We start from the raw sequence: 15,281 nt of genomic DNA, 5'->3' as shown, positions 1-15,281 counted from the left end.
GAATTAATAAGAGTTGGAAATAGGGACAATCAGGATACAAATAAGTATAGATTTATCCTTGAAAGGTAGTTGTGTTCCTTTCTCTCAGTTTTAGATTCCGTAATTGAAAACATAGCATTTTTGTAAAGTCAGTGTGCCAGGGTAGTTAAATGATGTTATAATGCCTTTGCCTCTGTCTTGTCCTTCGTCAGTGCAGAGGAAACAGAGTAGAAGTTAGTGGCCTGTGAGGTGCAGGAGATTAGAGATTATCTGTCGGTCTTTCTTGACTTTAAACTCTAACTCCTTGAATGGAGAACATACTCATCATCAATCTCTTTTTATTTTTTTTTCCTTTTATTTTTTCTTTAATACCATTCTGAAAAATTATGAGAACCAGTGTATGAAAGTCTGTGTTTCTGGAATATTTGTTTTTATCTGTAGACTATTTTTCCCCAGGATATTTAATTGTTAAAATAAATCTTTCTTTTTATTATTTGTTCGTGAAGGCAATTAGAAGTGATTCACTTACTACGTGAAACTGGAGCTCACCTTTCCAGCCAAGAGGTAGAGAACATTGGAACAGAACTTTGCCGGTAAGGATGCCTTAAGGTTAGATATGATATTGTAGTATGGTCCAAGTGTCAGGAGCTCAACTGTCTCCCAGCCTGGTTACACAAGCATCTGTTGGACTAAATGAACTTTCTCCAAATGTTCAGGTTCCTGATTAGTCAAGGCAGCCAGCAGCCTGTTACTTGATCCTAGCAGCAACAGTAGCATAGCAACTGCTCAACTTGTATGATGCCCATAGCTGTACCTAACCTGTTTTGGCTTCCACTTCTTGCTCCGACTTTTGTTCCTGTTTTGATTCATGTTTGCTTCAGTCTAATCTTTGCCTTCCTACTCTATTCTGACTGAATCTGATTGATGTCTCGGCTTCTTGATTGTAACTTTGGCTTACGCTTTGGCTTGGTGTTCCCACTCCTGATTCTGTTTTGATCTTTTGGCTTGGCTCCTCAATCATGACTCTGGGTTGACCCTTAGAGTAGTACCTGACTCCTGGATGGATGCTCACAGTTATTCTGGACTGCTGCACAACCACCAGGCAAGGTCCTACTGCACCCACTAAATAGGCCTTCCGTGCCCCAGCATTTTACACCAAGTTAGCTGTGCTAATACACAGTTCTAACAGTTACATCATTGTCCCGTTATCTCTATTTTCAAGGGTAAATGATTGCCTTGTTAATATGCCAAGGATTCACTCTGAAATAATAAGAAACACAGGGGCTTTATTATTAAAGCAAACTAATTTAGTAGGGTATAAATTACAGGAATGATTCATTAATACATTAGAGTGAACAAGGGATCCATGAGGGGAAGTTACAGTACAGCATTTTGGTGTGTACTGCAGTTCACAACCCCATAATCTGAACTGTGGTGCAGTGTAGCAAGGCCCTGCATTAGAAATGCTGGGGTTGTAATCTTGATTCTGATTCTGATGTGGCTCTTGATCTCAGTGCCACAGTTACTCAGTAAAACAGTGATTTTTTGATAATGGTCTGTTTCACGCGAATAACAAGTGAATTTGTTTCTCAAATGCTTTTAGAATGGAAAGCGCTATATAAATAACTATGATATATAGCAGGGACCATTGAGTTCATGCCATATACTATTTTGGGGTTAGATTTAATAACTAAAATACAAGTAAAGGGACAAAATTAACTATTGACTGCATGACACACCTGAAGTGTCAAGTATCAGAGGGGTAGCCGTGTTAGTCTGAATCTGCAAAAGCGGCGAGGAGTCCTATGGCACCTTATAGACTAACTGAAGTGTAGGAGCATAAGCTTTCGTGGGTAAAGACCCACTTCATCAGATGCAAGTTAAACCTGAAGTGGTTTACCAGAATTTACAAGTAGAATAGACAGCATAATGAAAAATGTGAAATGGATTCAAAACAAGTCCCTTTTCCTGATGCATTTTTAATATATATTTTTATTACTATTAGGTTGTGGGAAATATGTGTGTTTAGTATCTAGGGGTATGTCTACACTACAGCACTAATTCAAACTAACTTAATTCGAATTAGTTAATTCAAACTAAGCTAATTCGAATTAGCGCATCTAGACCCAAAAACTAATTCGAATTAGCGTTTTGCACGGTCTGGCTACAGTGCTGTGACAATATGCAGGAGGGGCTTTCTCTCACATAGTCTGCACCCTAACTATATACAGTTCTGCTACATATTTCCCAGAGCATTGCAAGTAATGGAAACAATGGAAAGACTTTTCAAATTAAGAATTTGCTAACTCTGATCCACCTGTCAGAAGTACTAAAGGAGTGGCTCAGAATATTACATTCTTTCACAAATACGTTGACCTTATACATAACCCCTTCTGTCCTTTGCAAAACCTGCTTAACTAGCTAGCCTGATAGTAGCACTACAAAATTGAGAGCATGTGCTTTAAACAAAAAGTGAACGTGGTGGAATTTGTTGTAGTACATTGAGGGAATATCATACAAACTGAATTAGTATTGCATGATATCTTGCATTTTGAATGTAGTGGTAAAGAATCCCTGAGGGTTTTGAGGCACTTTAAATTGGTTTTTAATGGTATTAAGCCAACAAAGGATAAAAAAATCACCATTTGTTTTAAAGATATCTCTAGTGCAGTGCAGAGAGTGGGATATATATATATATATATATATATATATATATATATATATATATATATATATATATATATATATATATATATATATATATATATGTAGACAGGAGAATGAGTGGGCTTTATGCATGGAATGATTGCAAGTGTTTGTCTTGTGACTTCCACCATACAAAATGAGCAGAACATTAGCTAGCTCTTGCACAATCACCCCAAAGACAAGTGTAGTGGTCTGACTCCTATGGGGAATGCGTGACTACTGCATCAGCATAAATCCTGTGGCCATGCCCCCTGCATCGGCTTACACGCAGCAGGTGTGGAGTCCAGTTTTACTGTGCATGTGGTGTTGAGAGGCACTGAACTTTGACTTTTCACCCATGTCCTTCTGCACAATGAAACCATTTCACTTACACTGCTCTGGAAAGCTTTTGGTGTCCCTTTTGCAGAGGAGTGAATTTCTTCTAGAGTACATGAGTCAAAATGCTTAAGGGTTTGTAGTTAAGATTGTCTTATTGTCTCTCCAAGGTGCCAAATACTCACTTTGGGGGTATGACAGCTCTTAGATTATTTGAACAAAACTCAGTGATTTATTCTTCCATGCTACTGAGTTTCATTTTATCCTCCACTTCTGCACCATCTCCCTTGGGACTTTTATCACACTAGCTATTGGCATGGTGGAATGCTGTTGCATGTGGTCATCCTGAGGCTGCCTTTGGAACACATTTTTACCAAGTCCTCTTTCTGTCTAATTTAAGTGACTGGCACCATAGTAATATGCCCAGCCTCTGGGAGTGAAGAGACAAAGCTGATCAGTTCCTAAATAGTATTCAAGGACTGGTCAGAAGTCATCTTGTATTGTTCTCTACTTGAATTAAGATCCAAAAGCCGGTTTTTCTCACCGCTTATCTATTGTCAACGTAATTTGGCTATATTCTGTATTGATTAATCTCCATGGCCAATGTTTTTCCTGTTCTAACACTCGCTTCTTAATTTCCTTGTCTTTAGACATAAAATGATTTAGGATTTAGAAACTGAAGTATTTGGTTTGATACCTTTGGTCATTAGCTGATGACGGTAAATGGTCAGCTGGATTTCTTTAGGACATCTAAGGCTGGAATTGCACTTGCAAACACTAACACATTATGCAATTTCTTAGACACCTCTCCTAAGAATTAATTCATCCTGTTGTTTTTAGAAAGTGAAATGAGGAATTTGCATTTTTAAGATGTTTAATTCTTTGATTTCACTTTTCCATTTTGTTGAGATGAGAACTAAGTTTTCTTATCAGGTATCCCTTAGCATCTTCCAAATCTGTTTTCTTGCTGCAAAACAAAACTGTAACAACTGGAAGACAAATAATGGTGACTGCCCAGATTTGTTCAGAAAGCTACTCTGCTAGATCCAGTTTAACCACAAATTTGATTGACAGTCAAACAACCAAGTCAGTATAAATTAAGTGAAATTTCACCTGTTCTGAACAGTCTATGCTCTTCACAAGGCTGAAATAAGGGCAGTGGAGCAAGCAAATGAGTTCACACTAAAATATCATTTATGAAATCCATACTCTTTTTCAGCCCTATTATCAAGATAACATACTTTTAAAAATCTGATCACAGTTGTTGGGATAAATTATAGTTCTGAAGATACCGGGACCATGCTTCTAGTCCAGGACCCTCGGGATCTGACTGGTGTTGAACCCAAGAATTTGCCAAATCACAGGAGGTCAATATTTGTCTAGCAGCATTACAAACACTTCCACTGCTTACTGGGCTCTTAAAAGACATTTGGGGGTAAATTAAACCTAAATAACAGCACAAAACACTGAGAGCCAGGACTGGTGGCAGTAAACAAACTTTATGGGACTGCAGGAAACTTGGCCACACCCATGATAAGTAGACATCCAGCTAACTAAAATCATGCCAGACTATAGTTGCTGCCTGACCAGAGAGTGCTGGATTAGAGGGGTTCAACCTGTACATGATTAACTTTCTGAAGAAATAAAATATGAAATAGATTTTTATACTCTTAATTTCTCATATCTCCGTGGAGTTGTGAAATGTGAATAAAAAGGCATAGGGATACTTGATATTATGAATGATATTCTTGAGTGCACTCTAGATAGAATTATTTTAGTTCCTCACAGAATCACTATTTTGCTCATCAAGAATCTTCGCCAGCAGAGAGAAATAATTTTTCTACTGTCTGGGTGGTTTTGCAGCAACAGATATCTCATCATTTCCCAGTGGTTTTATTTATATGTTGAACAAGCAAGAGTCCCAGAATGGAACTGTTTGTAAGAGCCCTTGAGAAAAATGAGGTCCTTAGATCACCAAGAAAAAGGAATTCAGCCTCCCCATGCTTTGCAAAATCCCACAAGAGTACTTCATGGTAAACACTATCAGTTGCTAAGAAACTTATTCTTTCTTGTAAACCAGTTAAAATGATACCAACTTTTTATTATTTTTCTATCACTCGAATGCATATTTTGAAAGTAATTGGACTGAGGGTTCCAAGCCTTTAACAGTTTTTATTCTTGTAATCTAGTGCAACCTGCACATGCTAGACAATATTATTACATTTATCACTTCTCCACTATCCTGACTCTTCTACAATCAAATCATTTTGCCTATAATGGAAATTCCTGTATTATAAAACCGTTCCAAAGTCATCCTTTCCAAATGTTAAAAATCCAATGGTAGTATCCTCTCTGTTACCTGCCTGTTATATGGTATGCCAAGTAGCACAAGAGCTTACCAATGTGCTATTTTTCGCTCTCAACCAGTGCTGAAGACTTAATTGTTTTACTGGCTTTTTATAGTGAATGGTTATTTTGTACTCCTTGATCTCTGATATGAAAGGAGCTATGAAGAAATAGGCTTGCTGTTTAGAGATTACCTCATAAGCCTTTGAAATGTATAATTAAGGTTGCTGCTGTAAATAGTCTTTATACAAAATTCAATACCAAACATTACAGTAACAAAGATCTGGGAGATATATTCTGAAATCTTTCAACATATCTATCAGTAATATATGTATATATTTGACTATGTGGGGAACCTATTTAGTGTATATGATTAAAGAGTTTAAATGTACTTTGTGACTCATGAATAAGGAGTTTTAGAAAATTATCCTTCAATTTCCAATCTTTATATATTGTTAACCAAATGAATATTGATATACCTATTGATTTAGGTATATTCAAATTATAATTTGACATCTTCAAGTAAATTGTCTGAAAAGACTATTTCTATTCTTTTTAAGGTTTTTAAATTGTGGTACTCTTGTCATGTAAAGGTGTTAGTTTCTGAAGCAATCTTAAATGTAAGTTATCACAGCTTTTTTGTAGGGTGGAATTTCCTTTTTGAAAATAAAAATACGAGAGGCCTTGAATGTCTGAAACTAGGCTGGCATTAACACATCTTCTGCCTCAGACAGAGGATTTTTTTTGCTACATTTTAAGATGAAATGCATGGTAAACAGCTAAATCTGTTTTATTTTTGGCTGAACAGTTATTCAGCAAAAGCTTAAACTAGCAAACTTCTGAGCATGTGATTTTTTTTAAAAAATTTGCAACAGCCATTGTTATAAGAAATCCCCATCAGTGAAAATTATTATTTGTTTGTTTGCTACTGATTTAGAAACAACTTCATAGCTTCAGCCTCTTGCGATTTTAACTCATCGTTCTTTCTGAATGAGAGCTTTTGGATGCACATTGTGGAAATAAGTACATGAGTTTTATTTGTGGTACTTACTATGACACTATCTGAATTACCTGGGTTTGTGTGGTAACACAATTTTTTTCAGTGTGCTCTTTTTAGGGCACAGTGATTTTTTGCTTTGCATAATAGATGAATTATAGACCGCCTCTCAGCAGCCCTGCACTTTTTTTTTCTCTGGACTTTGAGACTCTCTTGATTCTCATAATCTGTCTTTGATTTTTATAGCCAGAGAATCTCACTGTGCCTATAGCAAAAGATGAATCTTCTGAAACAAATAAATTGACACTTGTTGAGTAGCCGCTGCCATGAGCAACTTATAAATTGTGCAAGACAGCAGGAATATTAGAAAAACAGGGAAATAAGAGCTCTTCCCTTTTAACTCAGTACTAAACTCCACTCCCCCTTTGGTCTGTTGTCAGTGGGAAATAATCTTTTTGCTTTCCATTGGCGCTTCCTCCACATTTTATTGGCGCTTCCTCCACATTTCTTCTCTTACCTATGCCAGCCTGCTCCCACTATTACATTTCTCAGAGAAAACAAAGACCCTAACTCCTCTGTCTTTGCCCTGCCCCATGCCCCTTCACTCCATCTCAACAGCCTAAGGCACAGCTTTGTCTTTTACCCACCCATCCCTCAGGCTTCTGCAAGCAACAACCTTGCTCTAGCTTTCTTCTCACCCATCCTCAGACTGCTGCACTTACAGGCTTCCACTCCCCTTTAAAGATTTTTTTAAGTACCTGAAAATATTTATCAACAGTTGAAGTGGCTTTGGACTACTGTAGTAAGTAACAAATTTTGCAGACTTGACTGTAGAATGACCCTTCCACAAACGGTGCTGGCTGCAGGCTGATGACAGCTCACATGCCTTCGTGTGCACTTTCCCCTACACCCTCCTCCCCTACACCCTTCTCCCTACACATCTGTCCAGGCAGTTTACTATACTCAGGAGCCATTTACCTTCCTCTTTACCCATTGCCTGCTGCTGTCAGTATTCTTTTCTTTCAGTGAAAAAGACAGTGACATTCACAGCAGCAGGTCATATGCTTCAGACCAAACAAATGGGCCTTTTCCAGCCCTCACTTCAATGAGATCCAACCTCACTGAAGAATTACCTGGCTGTTTCTATTGAGATATTCAGCAAAGTAGTCAATATTAACATTTAAGGGCCTTATGGCTACAGTCCTAACAAAGACTGGCCTCAGTAATTACCGTGTGCGAGGTTGCAGATGTAGGAACCAAGCTTTCTAAGAAGCTGTTGAAGAGTACACATTTTTAGTACTGCTTGTGGGGGGAGGAGCCCCTCTGACTGCTTTCCCCAGGGCTGCTGCAGCAAGTAGGCAGTACTCTCTACTTCATATCCAAGCAACTTGCATCATTCTGGCAGGGGATGGGAAGGAAGCAGAGTCCAGCTGCTGAGGATGGCTCTGCTCTTCTGCCCTTCTGTGAGCAACAGGACAACTCCTCTGCTCCTTCCATCCCTACATCCTGGGAAAGCACAGAGGTGACCCCAGTGCAGTCCCCCAGGTCTTAGGGATGGGATGAAGAACCCCTAGAGTTGTAGTAAGAGCAGAGAGGAGGCTGAAAGGGGCAAATTCGATATGTGGACTGAGGGATGGGATTGACTTGAGATCAGAAATAATTGCTAGGGGGACCAGAATATGACAGGGTTATAGTGAACACCCCACCCTCCCACACACACTTTTTTCAGACCATGTGCTGCTCATCTGTTGTTTCAACCTGTCTGCAGGCGACATTGCATGAGAGGCACAGCCAAGTGGTTTTCACATCACAAGAGCTAGAAACACTTCTTTAAAATGAAAAATAAAATTTTTCAGATATTAGTGGGGCTGTTAGCAGACCTGGAAGAAACTGCCAGATGTTGTCATACCAGAGGTTTAAAATCCAAATGTGTCTTGATTCATTTTGATACTGTATAATGTTTGCCATTTTTAATGGTGGACTTAGACCACCCTTACCAGAGTTTTCTTCTTGTTGTGTGTAAAATGGCTATTTATTGGCACCGATTTTTATAAATCGCCCTTATTTCAGATCCAAATGCTGTAGCGCCATTAAAATGATCCAGATTGCATCACAGAAACATCATGCTGTCATAACTCCTGATAATGAATATTAATATTCATGCGGGAGACAGTGTTGTATCAGATATGTTTATAAAACTTTTGGGGTTTTTTTTAAAAAGCTCAATGTGTTGATAGCATGTCTGGTGTTTTCCTCCTATATAGTAAAACTATTATTGAAAGTGGAAAAACTCTGCCACTTAAATGTGAGAGAGCCCCCCAACCCTCCTTAAACTACATTTCACAGGATAAATATTGAGTTGTGAAATATGAAACTGCATATCTTTTTTCCCCTTTGGTCATAGTCACACCCACTGGGTGAAACTAGTCTGTTGTAAGTTGCTTATAATACAGCCCTGTTAATTTAAGGAACTGATTCATCAAGTCATGCTGCTTGCTCAGCTGTTCAAAGCTTTTATAAACTTCTCCCTTACTGTCCCACCCTCCACCCCCACTCCATTTCTGTCCTGGCAGTCATGCAAAGCTTGTTGGTTTAGTGTTCACATTAGTTTGCCTGTTAGTTAATAGAACACACTATTACAGTGAGATGTCCTTACAGATTTAGGAAAAAATAAATTGTTGTTAATTGTTCTTTTTTCAGCCTTGCTGCTAATGGTGATAAGGAAGGGTTGTATGTCTGGTATCTCGCTGGTGCAAACCTGGAACAAACTGGTTATGATGGCAGAACTGCCTTTCAAATAGTAAGTGTGACTATTGCTGTACTTCATGTGGAGCTCAGCTAAGCATGCGTGTTATTGCATATCTGTTCTGACACGTCAGATGGTATTAGGTTGGGCAATTTAAATGCCACTTTGGTTCCGACAACTTTGATTTTAAAAAAAGTCTTTGCTTCAAATTTATGACAAGTCCAGAACTATTGTCAAGTAATAAGCCATTTAAAGCCATCTTTCTCCCAACTCCCCAGAAGTAATTAGACATTTAAATCAGGCTTTAAGTAGTTTTTTGATTTCCCTTACATGAGAGAGTATGTGTATGTGTGCACATGTGTAGGCATACAGGCACTCAAGACATGGTAATACTCATTGAATTTCTCTTTGCAGGCAGAGGCTACAGGGCATAAGGTGCTCCTAGATTTTTTTAATGAAATGAAGATCATGAAAGGTAATGGCTATGTTAAAAGCTCTTGTTTTCTGAAATGTACCTGGGTAGTCTTTTGTTGTTGTAGGATGGTTTTGTAGTTACAGCCCTGGGCTGGGCTTGAAGAATTCTAAGTCTGGTTCCTGGCTCTGCCACAAACTTCCCATGTGACCTTAAGCAAGTTGTTTAATATCTCTGTGCCTCAGTTCTCCATTTATAAAATGATATAATCTAAAATGAATTGACTTGTCGATTTAGATTATGAACTCTTTGGGGGTAGGAACTGTGCCTTACATAGGATATATATATCACCTATCCAAAACTGAATTTCATCTGTTACTGTAATGCAAAAGTTAGATAATTTACAAAGTAAAGAATATGTTAGGGAGCTTTTTTCTCACAAGTCTGACAGGCATTGGCACATCAATTTAAATTTACTTAAGTAAAACCAAATCAGGAACTTTTCTAGTTAGCATCAAAACAGACAAACTACAGCAAGGCAATTAATTCAGAGTTTACACATTTAATTCAAAAGGAAAATGGAGTGTTTTGGAAATGTGTGCAAATAGATAATACTTATAGCAACCAAGGAAATACAATGAATGAATTAAACATTCCCCAAAACGATGTCTTGATACTTAAACCAAAAAGTGGCTTTCATATAACTGAATGGATTTTTTTTTTCATTTGATGTAACTTTGGGCCATTTTTATCACTTTGTTATTTATACCTATATAAAATGGACATAAAATCCTCCTATTGATGTATCTGAGTGGGGAAGTCCCATTGGTAGCTTTCTGTACCTACTATGCACTGATATAAGTGGGGCCCGAACAAATTCATAGCCAACAAAAACATGACATGAACCATGAAATCTGATCTGCCCCCATTGAAATCTGATCTTATGGGTGCTCTTACCTTATACTATAGAGATTTCACAAGGGAGACCAGTGTTTCTCAAATTGGAGGTCTGATTCAAAAGAGAAATACAGGTGGGCCACAAGGTTACTTTAGGGATTCATGCTATTGCAACCTTTACTTCCTTGCTGCTGCGCTTCAGAGCCGTGCAGCTGGAGAGTGACGGCTGTTGGCCAGCCACACAGCTCTGAAGGCCAAGCTCCACTAGCAGCAGCATAGAAGTAAGGATGGCATGATGGGATAGTGCCACTCTTACATCTGTGATGCTGCGGGCAGAGCAGGGCCCGCAGTCAGCAGACGCTACTCTCCAGCTGCCCAGCTCTGCAGACAGCAGCACAGAAGTAAGGGCGGCACTATCATACCATGCCATCCTTACTTCTGTGCTACTGCTGGCAGCAGCTCTGTCTTCTGAGTAATGCTCTTGGCCAATACCTGCTACTGTCTAGCTGGCCACCTCCAAAGGCCATGCTGCTGCCAGCAGTAGCACAGAAGTAAGTCTAGCAGTACTGCAACCTCCCTACAGTAACCTTGGGTCCCCGTCCTTTCCCCACACCTTTTTGGGTCAGGACCCCTACAACTATACCAACATGAAATTTCAGATTTAAATGGCTGAAATCATAACATTTACCATTTAAAAAATTCTATGTCTGTGAAATTGACCAAAATAGACCATTCATTTGGTAGATCCCTAGATATAAGTGATTACACAAATGTAGAACAGAGGAGAATCAGGCCTTCTGCGATTTAAAAAATAAAAAGGGGAGTTGGTGTGGGAAAATGGGGACTTGCAGGTAGAGTTGCCAAGTGTCCAGTTTTGAACCAGACAGTCTGGTATTTGAGGTTTCTGTCCGGGAAATAAATTGAGAAAATACTGGACATATAAATGTCTGGTATTTTCTAATTAAGTTTTATTATTATGAGTATCAGTACGTAATTGCATACTGCCTGGCTGTTAGACACACTCACACTGTGTGAGTTTGTTTACCAGCCAGGCAGTACACAGCTACGCAGTAGAGAGGAAGGGGTGGGGTGAGGGTGGGGGCAGGGCGGGATGGAATCCCTGGGGACGGACTCACTTGTGCTTCACCAGGACTGTGTACGGGACGGGCAGCACTCCGGGATCTGTGTGCACCCAGGCCAGCCCTGCTCCCCACTGTCCGGTTCCCACCCCCCACTTCCCCCCAAGCCAGCTCTGCTCCCCGGTGGCCCGTTCTCTCCCCCAGCTTCCTCCCGGCCAGCCCTGCTCCCCCCGGCCCACTCCCAGCCAGTTCTCCCCCAGCCAGCCCCGCTCCCACCGACCCCCTCCCAGCTAGCCCTGCTTCCCGCCGGCTGGTTCCCCCCATCTCCCCTGGCCAGCCCCGCTCCCCCTGACTCCTTCCCAGCCAGCCCTGCTTCCTGCTGGCCGGTTCTCCCCCTCCCCCATCTCCCCCAGCCAGCCCCGCTCCCCCCGACTTCCTCTTCCCCAGCCCCGCTCCCTTCCTGACTGGTCCCCCTGTTCCCCTCCATCCGAGATCAAGTGTGTCCGTGGTTTTTTTTTTGTTTGTTTGTTTTTTAAGCCATCTGGTAACCCTACCTGCAGGCATGATGTACATTTAAAACCTTTAGTTTAAATGTTTCCTAGGGGCCTCTACGGAGATATTTTCAGATATTTCTGAAGATAATCAGAGTTGTGTAATGATATATAGATGCATTGAGTGTTTCAGTAAAATTCAAAGATTTGCGGTGCCTTTACATATGCTTCAACTGAAGTCAATATTAATTATTAAATAAAATATGGTATCAGAGTTAGAAGCATGTAATTTTAAATCTGTAACTGTCATATGGGCCATCTTTTAATTCATTTATTTTGTTAGTCTTCCCTACCTATTGGAAAGATAATCTGAAGGCATTCCTGAGTGTTGGATTAGAGTTTACTCAGTAGGTGTAAGCTCTTCGAAGGGCGTCAGGCAAATTTGAAATGGTCCACACTGCACAGCTTAAAGCTAACTATTTCTTTATTTGATTTCTCTATAGGTTATGCAAAATGAACATTGCTGGGGGAAAAAGCCAGTTTTGAACAATGAAACAATACTGGGCAATAATTAAAAAAAGAAGAATTAACGAAGGAAGGTGAAGATGATTGAAGTGCTGTTAGAGCACATTGGGACCCTAGAATTATTTAGAAATAGATTTACTTTCTTTGTATCTTTCAGATCATTTTCTTATGTTTGATATTTTAATTGTCTTTTAAAAATGAAAACCTGTTACATGAGCATGTTACATCTTCAGTTAGGTCCTTTTTCAGTGCGAGGTGTCTGAGTGCATAGCTGAAAACAAATGAAACTGGATAGAATGTAACTGGATAAATTGTTTTTATTTTTCTATAATGAGCACGCTAAATTTTTATTTTCTATAACTAGGACACTGCTGCTACGTCTATACTGCAGGCTTTTTGCGCAAGTAAATTTACAGTACAGCATTGGAAAACAGGGTTCTTCCGGAAGTGTTATTCCTCTCCCCACGAGGAATAAGCCCTCTTGCACAAGAGCTCTTCCACAAGAGGGCAGTGTAGACAGGCAACATGAATTTCTTCTGCAAGAAGCCCCTATGGTTAAAATGGCCATCAGAGCTTTCTTGCGCAAGAGAGAGTCCACACTGCCATGGATGCTCTTGCGCAAAAGCAGTGTGGATGTTCTCTTGTGGAAGGTTTTTTGCACAAGAACTCTTCCGCAAAACTGTTCTTGTGCAAGAAGCCTGCAGTGTAGGCGTAGCCTGCGTTTTTATCTAATCTATGGGGGGAGAAATTCTGCACACAGTCTGCAGCATTTCCTGTGATGGTGAATTTATATTTTTTCAGGAGAGAGGGGAATTCAAAGTTGATTATATATTCATGGATTTACATTAATAAAATATCTGGAAATAAATATTTGTTTCACTTCACTGTTTTTTGCAATAGTTAGATCATGTGAATAATAATAATTACAGCAACAGTGTGCCAGCACATATAATTGCATCAATCAGTAGCATCCTGCAGTTATCTACTACTCTTCACTGTGTCATTTTAAACTTCACTTTTAAATATCCTTTAAGGCTGATGCCTTAAACACAAGGCTTGTTTACACTGTGTTGCAGTGCAGACTACAGATTTCAGAACTGTACACCAAAATGTTCTGTGCTAACTGCCCCACATGGATGTAGCAAGTGTGTACTAAAAGATATCCAATTCACATTAACGTGAACTATAGTAAGAGACACTTTGGTTCACTCTTCAAATCTCCATAGTTTGCCAATGGCACGTTGTAGACATAGCCATGTTCATTGATTGGACTCTTTAACTGAATTGAATTTATGTAACAATGATTTTACCTACCTTCTGAACAGGACATAATCAGAATAGCTACGTCTGACATCAAATTGTACCTTGAGTAGTTAAAGAATTAACAGATTTCTGGTTAAAGCACTAATGCTTCTAAATACAAAGGCCTAGAACATGCAAATATCAAGTCTATCTAGGGCAGATGTACAGACAGGATACAATGTTTGATTTACAGCTATGATTTCTGATTTTATATCTTCCTCAAACAAATGGCACCTTTTCTAAAGCACTGAGGTGTTCCTCCCCCTTTCCCTAGGCATCCTTTCCATACAGCCTACACTCCATCAAACCTTTCTGAGCCCTTTAGCATTGGAAGCCTTCCCAGGTGAAGTTATAGACCAGAATCCACCAGGAATATGGAGTGAACACTATACACATACCCACTTTCTCTACCAAATACAACTGTTCTCCTATGGAATGTACTGTAGACATATAATCCAATTTTCACACCTAAAAATACATGGTCCTGTTTTATGCTACTATTCATTTGGAGCATCCATTCACATTGGAACATTTCTATGGTCACAAAGACATCTTTAATGCATGTACAAAAATACTGTGTCTCAATTCTATTCTATGAGCCTAATGCAGTAGGGGTATGATTGAACAGTATTGGTGTATTAGGAACTTACCTTTTCTAAGCCAACATCTGGACCCATTGTTTTAATAAAATGTATTAAATGGCTAACATTACACAGCAAGTAAATTATACCTGTCACATTAACATGGATCAAGCTAATAAAATCCAAAGATAATGATGAAATAAACTTCAAAGGGAACAATGTTGAGATGTTTAGGCAACAAATTTGACATGTTCTTGAACTGGTAAATTATAGGTGGACTTAACAATTTGAAGCCATGTACATGTATTAGCATAGTGGTTTTCAAACTATGGGACACAATCAAGTTGTGGAATGTCAGGCACTGGGTCTCATTGCTGTAGGGTGATCAGGTGACCAGTGAGGATGCTGAGGCAGGCTACCTGCCTGTCCTGGCACCGCAGACTGTGCTGTACCCCAGAAGTGGCTGGCAACAGGCCTGGCTCCGAGGGTAGTAGGGGGAGAGTGTATAGGATTCTGCACAATGCCCCTGCCCTGAGCACTAGCTCCGCACTCCCATTGGCTGGGAACCTGCTGCTGGCTGCTTCTGGGCTGCAGCATGGGCTGCAGTGCCAGGAGAGGCAGGAAGCTGCCTTAGCACCCTTGCTGCACCACTGACCAGGCGTTGATCACAGGTAAACCCCTCCTCCCGCAGCCCTGAGCCCCTCCAAAGCCAGAGCCACCTCTTACACCCCAAAGTGCTCATCCTCAGCCCTACTTTAGAGCCCACACGCTATTGAAATTATGTTGGGTCACAGGCATCAATGATTTTCTTCAACTGGGTCATGAGAAAAAAAGTTTTAAAACCACTGTATTAGCCTGATCATAGCGCATGAGAATAGCTTTAGTTATATAAGACCTAGACTAAA

At 39.9% G+C, this 15,281-nt stretch overlaps 1 protein-coding gene across 1 annotated transcript in view; it reads left to right on the top strand.

Annotated features, from left to right (window-relative positions):
* Positions 1-13,361, top strand: part of ASPG (asparaginase) — a 79,539-nt gene extending 66,178 nt beyond the window's left edge. The window contains exons 13-16 of the mRNA XM_006116900.5: positions 486-572; positions 9,044-9,143; positions 9,504-9,564; positions 12,472-13,361. Of these exons, the coding sequence (XP_006116962.2) occupies positions 486-572; positions 9,044-9,143; positions 9,504-9,564; positions 12,472-12,485 (262 nt within the window). The 3' untranslated portion in view covers positions 12,486-13,361. The remainder of the gene's footprint in view (positions 1-485; positions 573-9,043; positions 9,144-9,503; positions 9,565-12,471) is intronic.
* The last annotated feature ends 1,920 nt before the right edge of the window (positions 13,362-15,281 follow it).

Source organism: Pelodiscus sinensis, chromosome 5, assembly GCF_052426305.1.
Source record: "Pelodiscus sinensis isolate ZL-2025 chromosome 5, ASM5242630v1, whole genome shotgun sequence".
NCBI classification, from domain to species: domain Eukaryota; kingdom Metazoa; phylum Chordata; order Testudines; family Trionychidae; genus Pelodiscus; species Pelodiscus sinensis.
Note: the sequence above shows the minus strand (reverse complement) of the source record. Positions and strands in the feature narration are given on the sequence as shown.